The sequence below is a fragment of the Vigna radiata genome, chromosome 7, assembly GCF_000741045.1.
Source record: "Vigna radiata var. radiata cultivar VC1973A chromosome 7, Vradiata_ver6, whole genome shotgun sequence".
In the NCBI taxonomy this organism is placed as follows: domain Eukaryota; kingdom Viridiplantae; phylum Streptophyta; class Magnoliopsida; order Fabales; family Fabaceae; genus Vigna; species Vigna radiata.
In genome coordinates this window covers 53,908,732-53,936,441 of record NC_028357.1, presented here as the reverse complement: position 1 = coordinate 53,936,441, position 27,710 = coordinate 53,908,732, and the positions used below count along the sequence as shown (strand labels likewise).

The following is a 27,710-nucleotide window of genomic DNA, read 5'->3' as shown; positions in this document are numbered from 1 at the left end:
AAATAAATTATATTATTATTAGTATTAATATCATCGTCGTCATGATCATTATTAACTCTTTTGATTGTTTGATCTTAACTGAAATTGTAATTTTTAGTTGAACATAAAATCAATCGAATAACACATTGTCTTTTTAGAATTGAATCAATCACAATACTAGAAACTTTGGTGGAATCGATTATGCAGGTAGTAGTGAAATCGAATACACTTGCATTCTGTTTTGTTTTGTAGAGTTAGAATCCAATACGATGTCCCGGAAATTGATTCCACCAACAACCTCCATGCTTCATATCTTTAATTTTACAATTTAGACATTTAATCCTAAATTACTCCGAATCTAAGTAAAGTAACAGAATTTCAAATCTCACTAATTTCTCAAATCACCTCAAACCAACTCGACAAATCTTACAATTCCATCATTGCATATTAACACAAATAACAACATCCACACAAACAACACACTATTAGTATTCATGTCAAAATTTATAAATATAACATAACTACAACCATTTATTTTATTTGTTAAAATAAGTGTAAGCAAGTTATCTAATATTATATATATATATATATATATATATATATATATATATATATATTAAAAGAAACGTATTTAATTATATTAGAGCATATAACAAATTTATTCTTCACCATTTAGTTTTATGTAAGAGAAACAAAACCAAATACATGTATTCATAAAAAAATACAACAAAAACTGAAAAATTGTTCTGAATTAAACTGCACAAATTAATTTTATTTTAAATTTTATTTCAATTGAACCACGAATGTAATTTCTACATTAATTTTAAATATATTTTTAACTAAAAATCAAATAAAAATGCACCACAGATACATTTTCAGCTAAGTACACAAGTGACTTAGTAAATTTTGTTTATTTTTAAAATGGCTAAATTCAATTCACAAACACATTTAAAACTATGAAAATAACTAGTTCATACTCCATTTCGTCTTTCCCCTCCCCAATTTTTTTGAGTTTTTTTTTAATCTGTGTATTCCTTCACTCTTCTCTTTTAACCCTTCACTTTTCTCATGTCATTTTCTAGCATGATCAGTGTCTTTTAACTTTCATTCTTGAAAACTATATCTTGTTTACATTAATACAAGTCAAAAGAATATTTTTTAATTTTATATAAAAATAAAATAAAAAAATTGTTTATACTGTATTGGAATGTAAATGTGGAAGAAAAGGTAAAAGAAGATTTTTAAAAGAGGGAAAGGATGGTGTGTAGACAATTATAATTGAGAATATTATCCTCCTCAGGTTTTGTAGTATTTGCTTTTGTTTTATTTGAATTACCTTGGAAAGTGAAGAAAGACAAAATAAAAATAAAAGATTATAGTAAAGCAAGGCGAGTTTTTTTATATCTTAAATAATAATAATAATAAAATTCTCAATTAATGATAATAAAATTGTAGCTTATTATTTAATTGAAATTAATTTATTATAATAACATAATTTCGCTTTTTATAAATATACAATTCTATTATTCTTTTAAAAATAGTTATATCAATTAAATCACTCAGAAACTTTAACCATTTTTCACCAATTCAATACAAGGGCAGGCTCTAATTATTTTTAGGGTTAATTTATAGATATTTTGTTTTTTCTGATAGCGAATAAAAGAAGGTGAAAAAACTAGCGACCGCTCAGAAAATTGGCACAAAATTTGAAAAACTAAAGAGCGCGGTTTTGTTTCCCTCCAAATTCATTTCACCATTTCCCTCTCTATCTGTCTCTTCCAATCGCAATCTTACTATTCTTTCCGATCTAATCATAACTCACCCTTCTCCCTCCGCTGCTCAGAGATTCACTCTATTTGCAATTCAACTTCTCTCAACAATGTCGTCTGAAACCCTAGAAAACGAGAGGCCTCAAGCGAAAGAAGAAGTTCAAGATGAGGAAAATCACACTAAACAAGAAGATACTTCCATGAAGAAGGACGTGAGTGAAAACGGAAACGTAAAAGAAGAGACTGATGAGCCTGGCGAAGCGAAGTCTAGCAAGTCAGCAGAAGAAAGCGATTACACTACGCCAACTAGTAAGAGACCAACTAGGGAGAGGAAAACAGTGGATAGGTACACTGCTTCTTCGACCGATAAGTTTCACAAGGCTTCCTCTCTCAAAGCTTCGACAATTGAAAAGGTACATACTGCAGTATATGGTCTGTTAATTTTTATGTTTTACTTTTGAAGTTTTCTTTAGAGTTCATGTTGCGCTTCTCTGTCGAATTAATATAAAGACTGTTGGATTTGATCGTGTGTGAATGAATCTCTGGGTTTCAGGGCAACGGTACGCAGCTCAAGGACATTCCAAATGGTAAGGCTTCTTGTTGTTACATGGATTTGTGAGTTTACAGAGTCCGTAGTGTTAGACACCGCGTACTCTTGTTGATGTGTTATTCTTTCTTCGTATTTATTTCGGCAATTGTATACTGCCCTGAGTTAGTGGATGGAGTAATTTGTGAATGTTGTCTACAGTGTCTTTTGGACTAGGTTTGTGTTTTTAGGACCTGCGTGTTTAATTGGTCACACGGAGATTTTCTGGTTGAAGAGAAAGTTATCCGTGAGAGATGTTAAGTCTTAATGTCTCAAGGGACTGGAGACAAGAAAGCTGTTAATATTATGAACATTATTACATAGCAAAAATCTTTACTTTTTTCTTTCGATTTTTAACTTAAATGACCCATTTAAGCATGTCATTCATGGTGACATGTTTAAGGTCTATATTCATCATATTGTGACTATAACTTGGTATCAAATCACCGAAGACAGAGACTTCATGACAAAAACTGAGGTGGAAGAAATGTAAATATCATAGCAAAATGACCTGAAATTTTGTTACCAAAACCACAAGGTTACATCCATGGAACGATGACTAGATTAGATTCCGTTAATTTTGTCACCTGTTCGTTCTCTCCATTAGGTTAATATTAATATCTTCAAAGTAGTTATGTGTCTCGTCAAAATCAACATGTATTTCTTCAGTATCAGGATTCAAGAAATGACTTTGTGCTTGTTTTTACCGACTTTATTTGCGTTAGGCTTTTGGCTTGTCTTGTTTCTTCAACATGTGTCAGGTTTTTTTTTTGTTTGTTTAAAGTACGCATTTTAACGTGTGAATGGTGAACTGAGGAATTGCATATTTCAATTCTGCTATGCTTCACTATCTCGGTGGTGGAGATGTTTTACAGATTTCCAAATTGGTAGTATACTTTCTATTCTTTATGTCATATTTCTCTAAGTTGCGTGTTTATGTTATTTACATCTATACTTTTCAGTGGCTTTCAAGTTATCAAAGAGAAAAGCTGATGAGAACCTGCATGCGCTTCATAAAATACTCTTTGGGCAAAGGGGAAAGGTGTAACTCAGTTCTTCAGATGTTTTCCCATTGTTTATTTGACTTTTTTTGTTTTTCATGCCTATGTTTTATATATTAAGAGACTGGCAGTATAAGACTGGATATTGGCTGTTCATTGAATACTAGTTACATTTTTTGTTTTGTTTAGGCAAACGCAGTAAAGAGAAATATAGGACTGTTTTCTGGCTATGTGTGGACTGACAATGAGGTATGGTTGCATCATATATTGTTCTTGTGTTTTATTTCTTATTGTGCAGATGAATCTTAATCCAATTTGTTATTGTATTGAAAATTTTGTTAGTTAATGTATTTTGGTCAATTGTGCATTTTGCCTTCAAATTTTGAATGCCGGAGTCTGTTATTAACCTGCTTAAACTATGGTTACGTAATTTTTTTGGCAGGAAAAACAGAAAGCAAAGGCAAAGGAGAAGATCGAGAAATGTGCGAAAGAAAAGTTGGTGGACTTCTGTAATGTGCTTAATATTCCGATAAATAAGACCACTATGAAGAAAGTAAAAGTTTATCTAACATTTTCCCATCCTTGTATCGTAACAATTTCTCTTTATAAACAAGTTATGATCAATGTGGCATTTCAGGAAGAACTGTCTGGAAAGTTGTTTGAATTTTTGGTGTCCCCGCATGCTACAACTGATGTTCTTCTAGCCGACAAAAAAATGGTAATTTTGTTCAACATTATTGTATAAGTATAAGAATTAATTAAGGTTCTTGTAATTCGTGATTGAATTTATCCTCTGTTATTAGTATATTGGTGTTATTTTAAATTGTTTGTTCCAACCAAGTATCCTAAAATTAGCAAATTGAAGAACCAAGTGCCAGAGACCTGAGAAATTCAACCATGTAATTGGAAACTGATTTTGTCTTAATTTCGCCATATTCAACTTGATATCTCTGAAACCATAATTTAATTTCAACAGTTAAATCAATCAAAATAGCTGGGTAATGATGTCTGCCCTGTATTATTGTAATTGAGTCTTAATTCGTTGTAAAAATATGGTGTTATATGTTCGACCTTTTTTACATTGCCGTGAGTTTTTCAAGCTTGGTTTTATGTTTCAGAAAGGTAAAAAGCGAGGCAGAAAGCCAACCCCAAACAAATCCGAAACACCTGCCAAGGTGTGTTGTTATACTATTACTTGAAGTTCATTCTGGCTTGCTGCATTAGTTATGACATGCTTAATAATGTTTTTTCTTCTGTTTTATTTCCTTATATTTAATCTGGTTTTAGAAGCAAAAGAAAACCTCACTAGTTCGGAAAAAGCAAAAGCAGTCTTCTGATGTCGAGGAGAGTGATGTCTCTGAACCTTCCGAGGCAGAAGTTGATTCTGAGGAAAATGATGTTCCAAAAAGTGTAAGTGATCATGATGACGAAAACATGTCAGAGAAAGAGGAAGATAAAGAAAAGGTTCACAATGGGTCTTCGAGGAAGACTCTGAATGAAGACCAAGACGAACCAGTAAAGAAGACTACTACAGTAGAGACAGCCAAGAGCAATGAAAAAACTCCAAAACGATCTACTTCAAAAATAGCTCGTAATAACCAGAATTCGAAAGGGAAGGTTGCAGACAAAAAACGAACCGACAAGTCTTCAAAGGCTTTAGTTAAGGATGGAGGTTGGGTCCTTTTCATTGTAGCTGATAACATCATCTGTACTAAATCTAATGCCAGTTTGTTAGTTGGTCAAAAGTGAGTTTTGGAACCTATGATCACGTTTGCTCGAGTTTTCCCTGGAAAATTTTATGCTCTAATATAACTGTTTTATGTGTGGACAAATTACATAAAATGTCAATTTTATATGACTGATAGTTTCATGATGTATACCTGTGCTGCCTTATTTTTTCATTCTTACCATTGGATTCTTATGTCATTGACAGGAAAAGGTAAAAGTAGCGAGAAAGCTGAAGACGGACCTAGTAAGAATGAAATGCATCGAGTGGTAGTTGATATTTTAAAGAAAGTAGATTTCAATACGGTGAGTAATGTTTTTTTTTCCGCCATTTCTTTTTTTTTTCAGCATAACCATTTTTTGAATATTTTTTTTATTTATATTTCTTGATGCAGGCAACTTTATCCGATATCCTGAAACAACTTGGTATGATCTGTTTCTCTAAATTCTCCCCTAACCCCAATTAAGAAGTGTGAAATGATTTTGTGAACTGGGCTCTTCTGTAATGAAATGTCGGCAGGTACTCATTTTGATGTGGATTTAATGCATAGAAAAGCAGAGGTGAAGGATATAATTACAGATGTAATTAATAACATGTCAGATAATGATAAGGAGGAAGCATCAAATGATGGAGATGATGACGGTGAAGACGAGGCATTGTAGTATCATAGTTTAATAAATAATCTGAAAATAGAGGTATGTGGTTCAATCCGCAGCTAAATTTTCTTACTATGGTTATGGTGGCAGCCGTCTCTTTCTATAATAGGTATTGATGAATATTTGTTGAGTGGGATCCTTTTCCATGATAGGTATTCTCAACTTGTTTGTATTTTTTAGTTTTAACCCGTGTTTATTATTGAGGTTACCTCAATTTTACTTTGTATACTGAATAGGTTTTATTTACATGGGTGTAAACAATATTGCCTTTTGAATCAGAACACCGTGCAATATTTTAATAGCTCGAACCCAGATTACGAGTCTTTCATGAGATTCTAGTGAATTGTGAAGACTTTCCTAATTCATTGCTGATAAGCATTTGAGCCTTATATCTATGGAAAATTGTCTTGATGAACAGCTATTTAGTGCTATGGATTATTTATTGTAGAAATTTTAAATATTTTGTGTGATTAGTATTTTTTGTCTTTCTAACTCAACATCATTAGAATTTGATATTATTTGGTTAAGAGGAATAAATTATTTTTACTTATACTAATCAATCTAGTTATATTGATAGAAAACTGATTTTATTGTAAACATTGAGAATAAACACAATTCTTTTTGTATAAAATTTGATTTGGCTTACAAATTTATTTTAAACTTTATTTTATTAAAAAATTAAACTTTTATTCAATTTCATATTTTACTAGTTTAAATATAATTATTTAGTACTGTAATATTTTATTTTATTATGTGCATTTGTGTACAGTGTATTAAATTACATATTCCAATCAAAAAAGCGAAATTCAGTTACTAATCTTGTTCGTTTTTTTGTCTTCAGCGGCGGTGTTTGCTTTTAGTATGTTGTTCCAGAGTAATAATTGCTTAAACTTGTTTACATAAACTTGGTTACCAGAGTTTCATTATTTTTTGTGAAAGTGGAACTGTTGCTTGTATCAACTTAAGCTCAATTTTATTTTAAGTAAGAAAATGAATTATTTTAGTCTCTTAATTTTTTTTTCTTTGTAATATATAGACAAGTCTGAAGTGTCATGATTAAATTAACATATAACATTTCTAAAAATATAACATAATTTGAGTACTTTATTGTTTAAATTATTCTTTTAGAATTAAGTAGGGTTCAAACCTAAATTTTAAACTAATATTGAAATTTACTTGGAATTATTGTTAGAATAATTTTCAACAATTGATATAATGATTTGATTAATCAAGATATAGTATTAACTACATTATTGCATAGATAATATAAAGTAAATCAAACTCACAACCCTAATCTTAATAAAAAGAGATTACATATATACACACGTGCGTATAAAATGAGAATGTGAGGAAAGAGTATGAAAAGATAAGAAATAAGAAAACTACTAAGTACTTCAAATTCCTACTTTATAAATATAATTTAAAATTGTCCAATCATATATTATTTTAAAACAATTATTTTCTAATTTTTTTCTTCAAAACACATGGGTAAGAAAGGAGTAAGAATATAAAGAGAGGATATTTTTATACATTAAATTATTACAATGAAAAGAAAGGAAATGCAAGAAAAACCTCAGAAACACTGGTACTTTACCAAACCCAAAAATAAAGAAAAATCAATTAAAAAATGACGGGTCATACTAGATAGTCTTCGCAGTTGACTATCTGGTTCCCGTGTATTTGGTCTGATTTAATTTAAAATGATTTATTTAATTCAAAATATATAACTAGATTCGACTGTTGGAATGTTCTGAAGATAAAATAAAACCTGAGTTAGTTCAAAATTAATTTATTTTTTTTCTGGAATGAATTTTATATTTTAAACAATCCAACCCTAGATCCTTTGCCAACTAACAAACATCAAAAGTGATGAACTCACCAAAAGAATTTAAACTAAAAAAGCATGTTCTAATCTTTTTCATATCGTTGAATCTGTTTCAATAATCATAATTCACAAGGTTTTCATAATAACGAAGACCCTGTCGCATATCTACATCTGGGATTAGAAACTGAACATGAGTTGTGACTGTAACTATGAGAACCCAAAACACCTTCTTCGGCGGTGCCGATTTCCATCTCCGTCAGTGCCTCACAGAACAAGTCAACGTGGCAAGGGAGGCACAAAGGACCATCGTTTCTATACCCATATTCTCTCTCAGCACCATCCAAAAGCTCTTTGAACAAAGGGTGGTTCGCTATCTCGATCTTGATCACAAATCTCTCTCTCTCAGCTCCAACGTAGACACAAAGACAACCTTGTGGAACCACACAACCCTTCTTCCTATGTTGCCTTTCTTTGTTTCTCAATCTGCCATAGCTTCCACTTAAGCTGTTCTCCGGATACAATCTCTTGCTTCTTCCCAGTACTCTCTTCCACTTCTTCACAAACTCCATTTTCTTACTCTTAAACTATTTCTATATATATACACAAGAAATGTCTTCAACTCTATGCAGAAATTATTTATATACACGTAGAAGCTGGAATACTGGGGTGGCAAGAGAATGATGATGAGTTTGTGTTTGTGGAAGTTAAGGTTGGTTTTCTTATATATAGAGAAGCTGGTTCCTTCAATGGCCGTCGGTCTTACTCTTTGTAATTCTTGTCAGTTTGCGCATGCTGTGGATTTTGATCCTTTTTTTAGACTAAGTATAGCATGCTGTGGCGGAAAGGGAATGATACCCTCTTGTTTGGACTAATTAATTGCAAGTGCTATGTAAAAACAATTAACATATAAGACCTGTCTGCGTGGAAAGAGTCAAATGTTTGATAAGCAAACTATAGTTTACTTTAGTATAACATGGGTTGGCTATCATTGTCTACAGGCGTTAAATTACTATTTTATTAATATGGTATTTGGTGAAAGGAAATTAAGCTGTTAATAAATGAACACTGTGCTTTATATTAGGAATATAATATATAATATAGCAGTGAATTGTTCTACTGGTGTGAAATCGCTCATAGCAGTTTACAATGTAGAAAACTGGTAAGAGGAAAGTCAAGGCTGGTTGGTGGGTGAGAACTGGGAGAACAAGTTCTTACGCCGCAACCTAAGAATAATCAACCCAAAATAATAAAGTAAAAGCTTTCGGATAATAAGATTTTTCATAATATTTTCTGTTAAGAAAGTTTTTTTCGGTAATATTTAGGATGTTTTTTTTAACATCCTAAATATAACATCAAGAAAAGTAAACAGTACAATCACATTTTACATCATTTCATTAAAGAGTTATATAATGAGTATTTAAATTGACCATATGGAGAGTGATGCGACATCCCAAAATATTATATACACATATAATATAATATAATAGGATTCAACTGTTATAATATGTAAAAGCAGTTGAGAGATGAAGATAACAGTATTTATATATATATATACAATCATCCAAAATATAGAGAGAAAATAAAACCTAATTAAAATCTTAAGAATTCTCCAAAATACATAATAGAATGAAGGTCTAGGAATATGACAATTACATGAAGTCTTTTAAATAAAGAACTAACTAGTATGAATCTAATGGAAGTCCTAAGTACTAGGAGTTGGGTCTTCTGCAGTCTCCAAGGCTTGCTCCAGAGACACATCATCACCTACTGCTCACATCTAAAGGATTGGATGATCATCACAAGGAGGAAGGCAAACACATACATCGCAAGGGTGAGCTAGGTCTCAAATAAACATACAATTTAATCCAATTCAATCTAATATTTCCGAGAACCTCCACACCCACATAAACTTGCAAATCCTCATAAACATAGACATTAATTTCATAGAACACATCAAAATAATCATCCTATCATATTAAGATCTCTAGACTCGTTCGGACTAAGAATGTATATAGAGCTGGGGCAGGTTGTGCACTTGTGGTGGCCTCTACTGCTTTGCAAAGCCATTGTCGAGGGGTTTCACCCGACCACACACAAGGCTGGTCCGTTACCGCGGAATAGACCTTTAGTGATAGCGCCTACCCTAGGACCTCCCACTACTCTCACCACACGCGTCAATCCTCTCTAAGTGAGAATGAAATGTCGTTAGAGTGTTAGGGATAACCCCCATAGTGGAAGCCTCTTACATACATTCAATACACTAACTGATCTCACTGAGAGATCTCAATTTCATATTCAATCCGACCACCTTAAATCACATGATATTCCTCTTGAATCAATAATGTACCTCATAAACCACTTTGATTCATCAAACATAAAATTTCATAGTCATTCAAGTGCATTCTTACTATATTGTCTCATACCAAACCCATACACCATCATACAACATCAACCATGTCATAAAAACAACTCATACATTACATACTTTCACAAAATAATCACTTATTAACACAAATTTCTTTATGACTTTTAATTATCAATACTTAAGTAATTCAAACAGCTTGAAGACCCTCACCAATGGCTCCGGAAGGGTCAAAAACCCCCAAAACGACCTAAAGAACGTCCAAAACGGACACCTGGAACCCCACAAAGTATCAAAAACAAACACAACAGTAAAAAAGGGCGAGCAGCGCCCTTTACGGGCGCCTGGGCGTCACATTTATGCCGGAAACAGCAGGAAAGGGCGCCCAGGCATGGATTCTGCAGATTTTCTGCAGATTTTGCAGAACTCACCCACTCTCATTTCGTTTTAGGCCTTTTGGTGGATTTCTAGCACTCCTAACTTGATCTATATGATGAATCAAACTTGCCTAACTAGTTCTAGACATTCCTAATCCCCATCTTTAGTGTTTGTGCATCAATTCATACTCAAAATCTTAGTTTTCAACAACCTAAGGACTCAAATCTAGATTTACCAATTAGAAGATGTTTTTATCCCTTTAGACACTTCTAACAAGTCAAATTTGACTCAACTAAGTCATCCCAATAGCTTAACTCAACCCCTAACCCCTAAATCTCAAAATCACTCTCTCACTTCCTTTAGAATGGCCTAAAATTGAGTCTAAAAACACTTGACTACCTATCTAACAGTACTACAACAAAATTTCCATCCAAACAGTTCCAACACACACAATTTCAGCAGTCTAAATCATTCCAAAACAGTTTATAGTCATTAAATTCCAAATTCACAGATTTAAACACTTCCATGCATGCATCTCAAGTCACTAGAACCAATTTCATGCCTCCAACAACATACCACTTCAAAAATTATCATGCATTCACATAACTCAACTAAAATGAAAAGTAGAACTAGTTCCCCTTACCTCTGAGTTGCACTAAATAGTTAATCCAAGACGCCCTAAGAGTGACTTTCGCGGCAACACCCTTACCAAACCTACAAATCACCAAATTGGTGGTAGAATACAGCTCTTAAAGCTAGGATATACCGAGAATGAAAAAGAAGATGCACAAGGCACCGTAAACTAAAAACCCTAGGTCCTAGAACAGTGGAAGAGAAGAGGAAACGCTTATCGATCAGAACAGGAAATTGTTCGGTTCAGATTGAAGCTCTTGGTGCGGGAAATGCTAGAGCACCTTCAATTCGAATTTTAATCGGTTCTGTTGGCTGTAGAATTAGAGAGAAGGGGGAGAAAATGTTAAGGTAACAAGTTTTTTAGAGAGAGAGAAATCTGGTAAGTGAAGAAGAAGTTGACTTTCAGAAAACCCCTTCCTAAGTCAATAGGTCCTTAGATTATGGACTGGTTGTTCCAACTTAAGACCCAATGATCCTATTTATATTTTTCTGATTCTTACAAGTGATATATAGGATGATTTACAAGTTCGTTGGGTTCAAATTTCCAATTCCTCAATACACTTTGTTATATCCCGTCGAAACCATTAAATTGACATATTAGAGATGGATGGAATAAGCTTCTTTCTTTAAATAAAAATTAAAACAAATGATAGTTTAATTTTCTTTTTGTATTATATTATTTAAGGATAGTAACTTAAATTATTAATATTTACAAATTAAATTTTAATTAGTAATTATAATACGATAGTTTAATAAGTAAAAATAATAATTATTTTAATTTATTAAATCATAAAGACATTAATTAATCAATTAAAAACATTTACAATATACTTTTAATACATATATAACAATAAAAAATGTAAAAAATTTAAAATTAGAAAAAAGTTGATAGACAATCCATGCTATCCTTTAATAATTGGGTTAGAATTTTTAACTTTCTTACGACAGTTTTACCTTATTTTTAATGAAGAAAATCAAAAGAATTTTATCACTTTTTCTTAAGTATATAAAATAATTGACACAATATTTTAATTTTTATAGCAATATGATAATCTATAACTAAATAACGATGACCATATGTTTTATTACATAATGAGTTGAAATTTTGTTTAGATAAAAAAACCTTTTTTTTTTTCCTTTTAAAGTTTAAAATCAGTATATTTTATTTTTAGTTTCATATAATACTTGTTAGCTTATTGGGGAGAAAAAATTTAAACTAATCATTTAAGACTTGACACTAACATGACAGTTTTAATTTTAAAAAAAAAATATAAAATAAAAGTCCTTTATCAATATTCAAATAAAAAATAAATATAAACTAAAACAGTATATTTTGCGTACACTAAACTTAGAAATTTAATACTTCATAAGATCTAAAAAATAGTAACTTTAGATATTAGAAAAATAATTTAAAAAATTAAATTGAAAACTAGTTCATTTTACACTAAATCTGTTTCCGTGTATTATTTAATTTTTAAAAAATATTGAAAGAAACATAAAGTGGCCCGCGCAAGTTGTCATTTCTGACATGTGGTAAGCTTATAGTGATCTTATTCCTAACTTTCCATTTGTTTTATTGGGAAAAACACGACTTTTTAATAAGCCTTCGTTTGTGTCTATCTTTAGTCAACTGTCGATTTTATTTTATTCGCTTTCTTATAATACAATTCTAATCTTTACTTTAATTAATTATTAATGTAAAAATATATACACTTTTCTTATAATTAGATAGGCAATAATATATGTTTTTATATTATTACGTTCAAAAGTGTATGATGAGAATTAGCTCATGTTAAAATAGGTTTTACATGTTATTCTATTTAGTTTGAAAGTTAAACCAGTTTAACTTACAATTTTACATGTCAACTTATATACTTCAAGAAAAAAACAACAATTTAATTGTTTATTTTAGCTAAATCTTAAGACAATTTGTCCCTTTAATTATTATTGTTTTTCTTTTTCTTTTTAATATTTTTTAGGTTTCGTTAATTTTTCATGTATTTTTTTTTTAAATATTAACTTGCATGCCAGTGCGAACCACCTGGCATGTTGGTCCATTTATTTGTAGATAAGCTCATTCTTTCTTTTTTTTAAACTTGTATTTCCATTCATAAAATTTCTTATGTAAAATCATGTGTTTAAAAGAAAGACTGGTTTTGATAATATTTTAGAATATAAATTGTATTTATTATGTACAATAATTTTAATTGAGAGTAGGGTGATTATACTCTAGATATTTTAATATCCAACATAGATTTGATTCTATATTTAATAAAATAAATTAGATGTAAAATTTAAATTTTATTAATAATATCTAAACTCAACTTTGTATTTGTGTTAAATATGATCTAACTTAATATGAGTTTAAATTGACTTAAGTTTGATTTAAATTGATATCAATTTAACTTGAATTACACTCAACTAAATTAAATTTGATCTATGTATAATATTTTTTAATTTGACCCAGCCTTAATCTAACTCGATTTGCCTACAATTAGATTAATTTAACCTATTTTAACGTAAATCAAACTTAATTTTGGTTTGATTTCACTTAATTTGACACGAGTTTAATTAGAATAAGCCTAACATAGGTATCACTTGACTTAATTTGAATTCAGTTTGGAGTAACCTGACTTAACTAACTTAGGTATGACCTAACTTAGCTTTTGGCATAAGCACAATTTTCAAATTTGACTCAACTTAACTTGGCTTGACTTATTCTTGATTGACTTGTTTTTATCCAACTTAGATCTGAGTCAATTGTTCAGTTCGAGACACAACTGACTCAATCTAACATGACTCTAACTTGACTTGGTTAATTTAATATAAGCTTTACTCAACCTAACATGAGTTAAGCCAAATTTGATAGGCTTGATCCTGACTCAACCTAACTTAACTTAGATCCAACCCAACTATGCTAACCTTAGTTTAGTCTAGCCCATCTTAAATTTGGCTCATCTAAACTTGATTTGACTTGTCATGAGTTTGACTTAGTTCAACCTAATTTATGCTTGTCTTGTCTTACTTTAATCTAAGTTTGCTTTATATCTAGTCCAACTTAAATATGAATTTGGTTGTCACGAGCTTGACTAATCAAACCTTATATTCCTTTATCAATAAAAACAAATAAAATTAATGAGATAATTAGGTTATATCAATCCATATACACAATAAAAACAAAAGAAAACAAAAAAAAAAAGTACATACAACTTTATGAGCTTCTCTTGCTTAATAAGTGTATTAGTTACAACTGCATTTCCATATAACAAAATAAAGAAATGAAAAAGATAATGTGTCTAAAGTCTATGAAAATAAAAGGACATGAAAAAACGAGTTTAATATTTAAAATCTTAAACCACTTTTTATCCAAGTTGACAATAATGTTATTTTTTCCAACTCAAAAATATATACTAAAAGTGACTTCATTTATGCTTTTTTTTAATCTATTGTCCTATACCATGTTCTAATAAATCTGGAAGTTACAACCTACAATTTACATAATTTTCAACCAAACTGCAAACAAATTCATTATACAACCATTTTACTTTGAATCTAAAAACATAACATGTATGTGAACCCGATTTACTGGATTCAACAAACCGTCCCACAATAATATACTAACAACTTTTAGTCTAGTCTTGTATGATTCTATCATATCTTATTTTAGACTCTTACTATCCTATTTTATATGGATGTAATCTAACTTAGCTTAAATCTTAAATTAATTTTGGATTTTCAAAATTAAAAAGAAAAAAGCTATCCACTTTACATCAATCCAAATTCAATTGAATTAAAAATTAAAAAAAATACAAATTAAGATTTAAAATAAATGTATTTACTTTTAAACCAATATGTATTTAATTATAAATCAGATTAAGTGATATTAATTTTTTTAGCATAGCAATTATGAAAGTATTTATATTGTTTAACGAATTTACCTGTATCGAATGTGAAGAGAAGAGTTAACACTTCAAAGTTCCTGTCTGCCACGGATATCTTTTTCCTAGAATCTCTTCATCCTATGTTTATGTTACTCAATGATGTGAAAAAACCTCGTGTCTATAAATCATTACATGTGCCAATTTACTTTGAATATGTGGGATATAAAAAAAAAAAAAAAATCTAAAGTAACAAGATTGATGAGTTTGGCTTAAAGAGTTAATATTTAATAGCATGTTAAAGAATAAAAGTGCAGATTAAAAAAATACTAATCAAATTAAAAATTAACAGTCAATTTTCACCAATCTTGTTTATATTTTGTTGTTAATTACTTCTCTATAGTAAATTTAAATTTAGTTGTTTATATAAAATATCCACTTATTTTAGTCTGGACAAATTACATATATGGTTAATGACTCTACCTTTCTATATTTAAAACCTTTAATTAAAATATATTTATGACCTTAATCATTTTCACTTCTAAAAATAGAGAGCTGGTCCCACTTTTAATTTAGATTTTGGTTTCATTAGTGCTTAAGGAATAAATGTAGTCCTACCTGCTAACTCTGACCCAAAAAAGAAAACAAAAGACATCTAGAAGCTTTTCATAATAAAATAATTAAATAAAAAAAATTGTCTTTTGTATTTTAACACATAGTTTAGGAAAAATATAAGGTGTGTAATCTTATAAACAATTGACTTTTCAGGTTAAGAAACTGAATTTGAAGGGGTTGGATGGATTGGTCAAAAATTTTCTTTCCTATAACTGTAATTCTCACACAATTTTGAAGGAATTAGGTCACATTAATTGGTCTTTCTACATAGATTTTTGCACTAAATTAAAAAAAAATTACAAGTTATTTTATGTGTTATTAATTTTTTTACTCAATATTAAACTTAGATCTAGACTTTAATTCCAAATAAATAATTACTAATTTTCACACACAAGTTTTAAACTACTTGCAACATTTAAATTAATGGAGTGGTTCACTTGCCCAAATAATAATCTAGAAATAAAAGAGAAATTTATCAAAGTAAAAGTTTATTTTTTTTTTTACTTCCCTTTCTAGTTATTGAGATAAATTTTCTTATACTAAAATTCGTAAAAAAAATAAAAATATACCAATATATTTTTTTAACCAGGTAATTAATTATGTGAATCTTTTTTCGAAAATAAAATGTTGCAAGGTCACTGAATTAATTCATGACTATCGGCCTCCAACCACATGATATGTTCACACTCATCAGGTTTTGTGTTCAATATGCAATAATTTGAAGGAAGAGAGATCCAATCCAACAAGTTATTGTGGGACATGAAGTTATGACGAATAGTTTTATATTGGTGCTGTTCAATATGTTTAATGAGTATGTTTAATCTTGTTTTATTACAAATGCAAATATATTTTCGTGCATATGCCAAATATAATTGTCATTTATTTCATCAACCAAATTTGTCACTTACTAAATTCATTTTCAATACAAAGAAAACATTTAAGGATAATCAAATACTTTTATTCAAAATACATCTGAAATACAGAAAATAACATGTTTTTAAAATAATTCTCATACTCTTAAATGTCATGTATCTGAATCATTATTTACGGTAAGTCATATCATTATTATACGTGAAAACCACAACTACAAATATGGAAAAATGTGTTTACTTAAAAGAAAACATAATAAGTAAAGATAATCGTATCATAACATGTCTTATTCAATATTTTGATATGCATGTTCAAATAGTAATTATTATTGCATCAACCAACAACCATAAATCCACGTTTAGTTTCAGCCTAAAAAGTTTAATCTACAACATAGTCATTGCATGTAGTTGTCCAACACAAATGTCACTTCCCATCATTCTCCTATAATGCTTCATTGGACAAACACATCACTTCCCACCACTTTTCGAAAGAGCTTCACCTAACAAGTATATTACTTCCCATTACTCTTTCAAGGAGGTTCACTAGGCAAGTGCACAATGTTACTCCCCACCACTCTTCTAGAAGGTTTTGTCGGACAAATACACCCCTGGAACTACTACATCAAGTATCCTTACCTCTCGTTCATACACACATTTCTCATTACCCACATACAATCCAACCATTCTAATCCATAAAGAAAAACCAACAATATCCAACTCAACCATGTTGAACCATAACTCGACACCGAACAGAACATAACTTGACAACCATCATAAGCAACTCAGTCAAACATCCAAACTCTATCAAATAACATAGTTTAGCTAAATTGTTGGGATGCAAACAAAATCCCACATCCAGTAAAAAAAGGGTTCGATATGAATTTATATACATATAAATACCTCTATAGATAAGAGACCTTTTGGAGTGGTATCAAAAGCAAATCCATGAGAGTTTGACCCAAATGAGACAATATCTTATCAAGCGTGGATGTGAAAAATCTATCTCTACACAATATCTTGCAACCATACACAAATCCTAAGGGATTTGTTTACGGACTTAATATATAATAACAACATGAAATAACCCACAAACAATATTAGTTCAAGACTTAATCAACACGTACCGATGCTTAAAAGTACGACCATAGTTACATACAACTTGGTACCAACCATCAACCATAAACCAGATCGATCGAAAGCCTAAACAACACGGTACAACCCAGAAACATCACGGTTCAATCTATCAATAGCTCAATACATTTTAAAGATAACATGGTTTCAAGCATAACTAGCACGGCGGTTCAATACTTTACTACACGAATCAACACTTACATTTTATGGTCACAACTTACACTAGGTTTTTAACCATAAACACGCTTTGGTCAATTTTTTGACATCACAGATAATGCCAACCACAACCACTTGTTAAAATCATAAACAGCTCGGTATAAAAAATATGACTCAAACTAAAACAACATGGTACCCTTCCATCTTGATTAACTAACCATTATACACTTTTCTTTAAACAAAAAATCACTTCACAAATTATCATTTGAACATGTAACATTATAATCAATATTGATAATATGCAGGACAACAAAACCATAAATTATTACTATCATCAATCTGCACCGAAACAATAAGTATACCTTATACTTAAAGAGAAATGCAACAGATTATGATATTGAGTTAGACTTTCACTAACACTCGGCATCAAAACAATAAGTACATCTTATACTTAAAGGGAAATGCAACAGATTATAACATTGAGCTGGACTTCCACTATGCACCTTAACATAGATAAACCTTCCCCCCTCTATCAACCACGAAAATATCATAAACAATCAAAATATTTAACCATTCACAAAGATCACGTCAGAACAATAAAAAAAACATATCATTTATTTCAACGTGCACAAAACATAGAAAGGCAACAAAAGAAAAAAAAGAGTATAACCAACTTTACAATCCCAGTACTAATCTCTTCAACATGTCCAGAATCATACATCACGAAAGAAAGAAAATACCTCTAATAATAGAAACTGTAAACCCTCTTTAAAGAAAGTACTAAGCTCTTATACACCATAGTAGTTCTATCTTCTTCCACACCAATATTGCATGCCCTCGTTTCCTATGCTGTAGTCAAGCCATACGTTAATGTATCGTCACATATATTTCACTTTAATGTATCATAATATATTCTCACACATATTTAATTAATGTATCCTCACACATATTTTACTGTTAATGTATTTTTAACTTTACATGTATTTTATTATAACATCACACGTATTTCACCATTTACTTTTATATATATATATATATATATATATATATATATATATATATATATATATATATATATATATATTTATTTATTTATTTTTTAATATAACTTTTTTTAAGAATATTAATATTTAAGTCAAAAAGTCTCAATCTTCTCAACACCCTTATGTCAATACACCGACATATTTTCATTACTAAACATTATAATCTCTTTTCGGCATAATTCCATGATGTAGAAAAGAAGGACATTATCGACGGTCATAATTTCTCGGAAACATCTAGAAGTCGTCGGTAATGACTTATTATCGAGGTAAAACTTTTGTCACTAACATTTATTGATGAGTTTTGCCCCTCGGTAATTACCGAAGGTCAGAAACCCTCAAAAATTACTGAGGGACAAAAGCCGTCGGTAATTACCGAGGGGCAAAAGCCTTCGGTAAAGCCTTCGGTTACATCCAGCAAAAAATATGTCATGTTTGTATTTCTTATCCAGCCATACATACCTGCATAAAATGTTCACAACACAGACAAGCATGCATATTGTGCATCCCAAAATCATCCGATCATTGATGAAAAAAACAACAATATAACATCATCTGTATTGTTCAAATTTAATAAGTTGTTTCTATAAATGAAATATGAAACATAAAATAACATCATCCATTTCTGAACAAAGATAATGTAGCAAAATCATAACATCCAAATGTACTAACATCAGTATGTTCTAACAACTATGATCAATAACAAAATAAAACTAAAAATCTACATAGTCATCTGAATGATCTTCATCATCCTGCTCCTCTGTAGATGGCTGGGCTGGTGTGGGCTGGACTGATGTGGGCTGGACTGATGTGGGCTGAACTGATGTGGGCTGGACTGATGTGGGATGGACTGATCTGGACTGCTGAGGGACGGTGGGTGACTGGGAGGGTGGAAGGAATGTCTGAAGCTTGAGGCAATGCTCTCATGACTAGGGACTTGAAGTTTGTAAACTTGCTTCTCAAGTCACTGTATTATTCTCTTAATTCATGATTTCCTGGTCACGTTGCTGTAGTAGCTGTGTCAAGCGCTCGATGGCCTCGTTAGTAGAAGTGGTGGAAGAAGGTTGATGCTTCAGTGTACCTCCTCTCGATGCTGTATAGTTTGCAGCAAGTTGTCCTACACGTGCACTCGTCCCTTTTTCTTCCCACCAACGACATCGACCCAACACTGTGTCCTACGGATGTCATCATCTGCATTACTCGCATCATCCGGTGTAGGAGCTGACCCATGTTCGGATCTAACCTGTGAAAGTCTCGTAGTAATTTCTTCCTGTTCAAACATTAAAAGCAATGTTAGGAAAATTTCTATGTATTTGTGTTTCATGTTCAAGTTTCCATTGTACCTTCATCTGTAATGATAAACAAAACAAACATTGATTAATGAACATAGTAAAATAAGAATGACAATTAGTTTAAAGTTTTTCACCTTAAAACGCTCCCAAAATGACTTTCTCTCATTTTTAGGTATTGCTCCCTAAGTAGGCCATGGACTCAAATACTGTTGCTTAATTGACCGTGTGATGGCCTGGGAAGCAACCCTAAATGGAATAAACCTGCATATAAAGAAATAAAAGTCATTTAAAATAAGGCAATCTTTAAACATAAAAATTGTTAAAAAAGGGATTAAAGTGTTACCCTTTGCCATATGGCTCAATCCATGGTGATCATGGAGGGGCGGATCAACACCTTCACCATCACCAGCTGAATCTGGATAAGTAGATGGTGTGGCAGTCTAGAAGATGAGGAAGGTATAAAAGTAGAGTCGGGGGAGGAGTGGGGGTAATAATCACAAGGGAAGGAAGAAGGTTTGCTGCAGGAGTAGGAGGAGGGTGTACTGCAGGGGTAGGAGGAGGGTGTACTGCAAGAGTAGGAGGAGGCCCCATGGATGATGGATTGGGGGCAACAGTGGTACCTAAGTACATACTTTGGGGCCTGCCGTTGCCTCTTTTTAGGCCTTGCTACCCCCTTTCCTTTATCAGGACGATTTGAACCTTCTCTTGTCATGAGTGCATTGAAATGGTTACAAATAAAGTGAAACAATACAAAAGAATAAAGAAGGATCACTATAAATTAAAGTGAATGTAAAATAATTGCATACAACTTTTAAGATGGTATTTTACACAACTCTATTGAAATGATAGTTCAATTTGCTACAATAGATCTCCAACATTCAATCATCGTCATCATGATCTTCATCTTCTTCTTCATCATCATCATCTTCATCATTTTCTTCTTCTTCTTCTTCATCATCATCATCTTCATCGTCATCATCATCATCTTCTTCTTCTTCTTCTTCTTCTTCTTTTTGTTCATCATCTCCTTGTATTGGTGTTTCTAATTCATCTCCATCACCATCAGGATCGTGCAATGCGATTATACATTCAACTTCAATAATTTCTTGTGGTTGTGACATTTGGTCAAGTTGGTGGGCAACATCTTCCTCAACCTCATTTGAGTTAATGTGACTTCTAGGTCTGGTTTGTATTGCTACAACCCAATCACGCTTGTCAATATTGCGGAATGATGGATATGACACATAATAAACCTGTCTGACATTAGTTGGTAGAACGAAAGGATCAAACGGTCCATATCTGTTTCTCAAGTGGAGTTCGATAATGTTAAACCTAGAATCCATTCTAATACTAGCTCTAAAAGGATCAAACTATTCACAATAAAAAAATAGTACTCTATTTAGAGAAGTAATACTGTTGTACTCTAACTCATATATTTTATGAATGATGTCGTAAAAATCATGGTAACAAGACCCTATACAATCAATTCACTCAAATATTTCATCATATATTTCATCAACCCGTAGACATTTCCATTATTTTTAGAACACAACACGAATTCCTCAAAATTGTTAACATTTCTTACTTTATTATAATAATATATTGATAAAGAAGAACAAATTATTATAATATATACATGTATACTAATCTTAAATTTTATATTTAGGTTTTCACATAGCCTATATTATTTTTAATTAAACTTCTTCAATATTTAATATTTATGATGTTAATCGTAATTGTATTGATTATTAATTTTTTGATATTGATGATTGAATTATTTTTTGGCAAGTTCATGTAAATGGGTTCTTTTAAATTAATATTGATAAAAAATCTGAGTAAATATTCACTAGAAATTTTATCATTTAACATTAAAAAAACTCTTAATTATTGATAAAAAATAAGTTTTATTTTGTTGATAAAAAAACAGTTACTAATATCAATAAAAAATCTCATCTCCTTTTTAATATATTGGTCCATCTAACTAATATTAGACAAAAAATATAATAATGTTAAAAATATTATTTTTTACTATTTAAATTACAAAATAACTTTATAATATTAATTTTTTTTAATTCCTATCAATACATAAATAATTATCCTAAAAACTTAATCATAGAGTCCAGCTAAAATCAATTAAAAAAGGACAGAATTATTTCAAATCTTTACCTCTCTTTTAAGAAAGAATTTAAAATTATTTAGTTTAAATAACTTGAGTAATCTTTCAAAATTTTAAAATTTAAAATTTTAAGTTTTTCCTTAAAGAAAATATATATTTTTTATAAAATATTTTAAATCCTTCATAAAAATAAATTATTATATCTTTATAATTATTTATCAAACATGTAAGTTATTTTAGTTTTACATTGTTAGAAATTATTTATTTTAATATAAACATATATCTTTTTCAATTTTACTTTTTTTTAGTAACTGTTCTTTTAATTAAAATAACTTTTTATCAATTTTATTTTTTAAATAAAAATTATAGAGAATAAAATTATAAAATTTATTTATTTATAATAAAAAATATTAATAATAAAAAATTATAAAACTTTTTAATATATTTTTATAAATAATAATAATAATTTTGTAATTTTTTATTATTAAAAACATGAACAAAAATTATATAAACTAGGTTTGATAAAAAACATATTCTTGGGGTTTTCATGACCTGATCACAGGTATTTTAAAAAAAGAAATTGAGGAGTTGGTGCACCAGAATTTCCTCCCAGGGCCGAGTATGGGATTTTCCTCCGTCTCTCTTCCCCTCCGAAGAGAGAGACGAGATACCAGAATCCTTTTGGGACCATAATCTTCAATTTTCAAATCTGCACAATAATCTTCTCTTATATTCTCTCATATATTTTGGGTATTACTAAATCTTTTGAATCTTTGTCCATTTAAGCGGTATGGATGTCTGCGTAAAAGAAGAAGTGTCGGAGACTCCAATTATAACTAAGAGGAAATCGCGACCCGGCGCGGTGCCTCCTCCTGACTCCGTCATCGAAGTCAGCAGCAGCGACAGCGATTCGGAGAACGAGGACGTTCATTCGGAGAACGGAGGAAGTCCTTCCAAAAAGCGGAGAACCTATGCTGAAACGGTTTTGCCTGTTGGATTCCTCAGCCCTCTCCCTCCGGAGGCCTCTCCACCCACTGATCTGCTGGCTTTGCCGGCGCCAGAGTGGGCTTCTAATTCCGCATCACGATCCAATTTGTATACTACACTGGGAGTGAATAGCTCCAAGCAGTTCTGGAAGGCTGGGGATTACGATGGTGCCGGCTGCGGTGGTTCTGATTCTTCATCAGGTGCTTTTTGATTTGGTCTATCTTATATGAATCTGTTACTTATTGTAGGAGTTGTTGTGTTTCGAATTATTTTATATTTTATTTTCTTGTTTTTTTGGCCTTTAATGTGTAACTATCAGTGGTAAAGAGTAATGTTTTTATTTGGTTTTCATTATTTTCAATTCTTTATTTTTTAACCGTGGTTGGAAGCCATTCCACTGATATTTTACAACGTCTCCTGCTAGTTACTGAATAGAAAATCAAGAAAATGAAACCAACTATGTAAAGACTCCTGTTAGTTGTTTAATAGAAAGTAACGGAAATGACACCAACTATGTTAAGATAAACAATGGTGATACACAATGCCTGTTTCTCCGCTAATTTATAACTATGGTTATTCCAAACTGTAAGCAATATAATTTACCACGTATGTTTCTAACCCCAAAGTTTTAAAATTAGAATGAATATTAGATTCTTGGGATGCCTTTTAGATGTCAGGGTAGTTATACCATTTCATAAATCTCTGTTGAACCCAAATATATAAATTTAACTTATCCAACTTATACTTTTTGCCTACTTTTATTCCAGTGATGAAAACCATTTGGTTCCAAAGTCTTTGTCCAAAATTCAAGTTTAGAGTTAACCTCTTCCCCCTGACAATCAAACTATACCATCGACAAAAATAAATGCAATTGGGGATGACATTTTGAATGTCAGTATATCTAGTACTAAATCAAATAGGTAAAGACTAAAGATGGACCCTGACATAATCCTATATCTTATAAAGTCAAAGTGGAACTTTAAGTTTAATTTAATCTTACAAAACTAACCTATAAAGTAAGAATTGTATCTATTTATATAATATAATTTGGTTATATCTTTAATTAATGTGAGATTTCTAATGCATCACGTTTTGTTGAGGGCTAAACATTTTGAGCTTGGGAATAAAGGAGGGCTCAAAAGTGGATGACATGAAAAATTCAACAAATCTTGATAAGATAGAGTGTGATACCATCTTATAAAGTGACTTTTAAGTTTAACTTAATCTCACAAAATAACTTGTGTTATTTACACCCATTTATATGTGTGTGTGTGTGTATATATATATATATATATATATATATATATATATATATATATATATATATATATATATATATATATATATATATGCCATATTTCTAATCGACGTGATATCTGTAACCCCTGTCCTTATATGAAAATCTTTAGCCTTGCCTCTCGGAGTTCTTGGTATTGTAGTTACTCTTTCACACATCTAATATAACATGCTTATAAGTGACACACCATTTTTTTTCTGAAGTCTTTTGTAATACTTGTGATGAAAAACCCACTCATCTTTGGAAGGATCTTAGAACATCAATCAGTTAAGCCTCTACAAAAAATTTATTAAGAAAGTAGGAGAACTCTATTATTCAACCAAGAGTTCAAAGAAATTAAAGAAATAAAAACACGGAGGAGAAAAGGAGAGGTAGAACACAACACATTCATAGAAAATGATATGTGCAAGTGAGGATCAATAGTTTGAATTAAGCAATTAGAAGATGAGAAAGTTAAGAGTAAGTTTCAGTTGAATATAGTGAAAACTCCCTTGTGTTAAATATACACATTGAGTTCTCTATTTATAATAGAACAAATATGGGCTAAACCTAAAGTACAAATAATAACAAATTAACTAAATATAAAATATAAAGATAATATATCTAACACTCCCCTTCAGACTGGAGCATACAAATTGTATGTACCAAGCTTGGAACAAATAAACTCAATTCGAGGACCTCTTAATGACTTGGTCAGTACATCTGCGAGTTGATTGTTTGACCCAACAAACTCAGTACATATTTCTTTAGTCAACAACTTTTCACGAACAAAATGANAATCATTTTCTATATGTTTAGTCCTCTCGTGAAACACTGGATTTGATTCAATTTGGAGAGCAACTTGATTATCACAATACATCTTCATAGTATGAATGTTTCAGAAGTGAAGCTCTTGAAAAAATTGTTTCACCCATATAAGTTCACATGTGAGTGATGCCATCGTCCTATACTTTCAGCTGTTGATCGAGATACTACGTTCTATTTCTTACTTTTCCATGAAATAATGTTTCCTCCTAGAAAAACACCATATCTTATAGTAGGTCGTCTATCAATAGGCGAATCTGCCCAATCTGCATCACAATACCCAGAGACTTGAATGCTTCCTTTATCTTCATATTACAATCCTTGTTCGATAGCCTTTTTGATACACCTTAGAATATGAATGAGAGCATTCCAATGGTCAACAGATGGAGCCTGCATGCACTGACTAACCACTCCAATTGCAAAGGATAGATTTGGCCTTGTAATAGTGAGATAAATCAGTTTTCCAACTAACCTCCTATACCTCTCTGGATCGGAGAATAGTTCACTGTCCTTTGTCCTTAATTTCTGGTTTGGGTCCATGGGACCGTCTATCGGTCTGCAACCAATCATGCCTGTTTCTTGTAATATGTCAAGAGCATACCTCCTTTGGGGGATTACAACTCCATCTTTTGATTGTGCTACTCTAATGCCTAAGAAGTATTTGAGACTTCCAAGATCCTTGGTTTGAAAATGTCTACACAAGTACTCTTTCAGTTGAGATATTCCAACAACATCATTTCCTGTAATGACAATATCATCAACATATACTATTAAGTAAACACATTTCCTAAGAGAAGAATGACAGTAAAAAATGGAATGGTCTGCTTAACTGTGTTTTAGCCTAAATTTTTGAACAATGGAATTAAACTTTCCAAACCAAGCACGTGGTGATTGCTTTAGGCCATATAGATCGACGCAATTTGCATACCATGCTAGACTCCCCCTGAGCAACAAACCTAGGAGGTTACTCCATATAAGCTTCTTCCTCTAGATCACCATGTAGGAAGACATTCTTGATATCTAATTGATGAAGTGGCCAGTGACGAATGGATGCCATGGCAAAAATGAGTCAAATAGTTGTCATCTTGGCTACAGGAGAGAAAGTGTCACAATAATCAAGACCATAAACCTGAGTGTAACCTTTTGCAACAAGCCGAGCTTTGAGCCAATCAATTTCACCATCAGGGTCGACTTTATTTGCATACACCCATCGACAACCAACCGCCATTTTGCCCGGAGGAACAGGCACCAGCTCCCAAGTATTACCGTGGTCAAAAGCTTGCATTTCTGCAATCATAGCTTGTTGCCATTCAGAATGATCAAGTGCTTCTTTCACATTCTTGAGTATAACAAAAGAAGATACTGAGGATAAAAGAGAAAAATATGAGGGCAAAAATTGATGATAGCTAAGAAAATTATAAATAGGATGAGGGTTTCAAGTGGAATGAGTACCTTTTCTGAGGGCAATGGGCCATGCTGAATCATTTTCACCAGGAGGCGTGGGATGAAGTGACGAAGGAGAAGAATCTGAAGGAGGAGATTCACCATTGTCTTGGGGAGGTGAACTATCCATTGGGGCCCTGTGTGTGATGATCTCAGTATGTGGAGAAACGGGTGTAGGAGGATTGAGATCAAGACTTGGAATGACAGAGATAGGTGTAGGAGGATTGTGATCAAAACTTGGAATGATAGAGACGGGTGCAGGAGGATTGGGATCAAGACTTGGAAGGATAGAGACAGGGGAGCTATTTGACTCAGCCACTTGAATAGGAAGGAGCTGCTGGAGGATAAAAACATCCTGAACAGATTGAGAGAAGTAAGGAGTTTGTTAAAAGAATGTGACATTGGCAAACATGTAATACTTAGTTTCAGGAGAGTAACATGATATCCTTTTTGGAGTCAAGAATAGCCTAAGAAGACACATTTGAGAGCGTGAGCTAAGAGTTTGTCTAGACCTGGAGACATGTCATGAACAAAACATACACGGCCAAACACTTGGGGAGATGTATGAAAGAGAGGATCATTAGGAAACGGAATGGAGAAAGGGACTTTATTATCAAGAGAGGAGGAAGACATCCTATTAATAAGATAACAGGCAGTTAAGATGGCATCCCCTAGTGATGGACAGGAATATGGGCACCAAGCAAAAGGGTACGGGTAGTTTCAACCAAGTGTTTATTTTTTCGTTATGATATACCATTTTGTTGCGATGTACGAGGACAAGTAGACTGATGTAAAATACAATGGAAACTCAAGATGGCAGAAAAAGAGGATGAGAAATACTCTCTTGCATTATCACTTCTTAATATTTTGATTACTTGACCAAATTGATTCTTGATTTCATTCAAAAGGATGTAAAGATAGCTAACAATTCAGAATGATTTTTCATAAGATAAATCCAAGTATATCTTGAATATTCATCAATGAAAGTAACAATATAACTAAAACCAAAGGAGGAGATACGACTAGGTCCCAATATATCAGAATGGATGATGGAAAAACTAGAATTACATATTGATTGAGACCTTTTAGGAAAGGAAGATCTAATTGACATGACTCACATTCTAAGGTCTGGAGACCATTAAGTTCAGGACACATCTTTTTTAATTT

At 31.5% G+C, this 27,710-nt stretch overlaps 3 protein-coding genes across 3 annotated transcripts in view; 2 read left to right on the top strand and 1 right to left on the bottom strand.

Moving 5' to 3' along the window:
* The first annotated feature begins 1,680 nt into the window (after positions 1-1,680).
* LOC106766870 (protein DEK) lies at positions 1,681-6,045 on the top strand. The gene is made up of 11 exons (XM_014651644.2): positions 1,681-2,161; positions 2,302-2,335; positions 3,297-3,376; positions 3,525-3,584; positions 3,778-3,888; positions 3,973-4,053; positions 4,454-4,510; positions 4,623-5,007; positions 5,269-5,366; positions 5,456-5,486; positions 5,581-6,045. The coding sequence occupies exons 1-11, from the start codon at positions 1,859-1,861 to the stop codon at positions 5,721-5,723; spliced, it is 1,383 nt and encodes a 460-aa protein (XP_014507130.1). The 5' UTR covers positions 1,681-1,858; the 3' UTR covers positions 5,724-6,045.
* A 1,634-nt stretch (positions 6,046-7,679) lies between these two features.
* Positions 7,680-8,405, bottom strand: LOC106766658 (auxin-responsive protein SAUR71). The gene has a single exon (XM_014651372.2). The coding sequence runs from the start codon at positions 8,109-8,111 to the stop codon at positions 7,680-7,682; it is 432 nt and encodes a 143-aa protein (XP_014506858.1). The 5' UTR covers positions 8,112-8,405.
* A 14,151-nt stretch (positions 8,406-22,556) lies between these two features.
* LOC106768338 (protein MICRORCHIDIA 4) overlaps positions 22,557-27,710 on the top strand; it is a 29,580-nt gene continuing 24,426 nt past the window's right edge. The window contains exon 1 of the mRNA XM_014653431.2: positions 22,557-23,199. Within this exon, the coding sequence (XP_014508917.1) occupies positions 22,803-23,199 (397 nt within the window). The 5' untranslated portion in view covers positions 22,557-22,802. The remainder of the gene's footprint in view (positions 23,200-27,710) is intronic.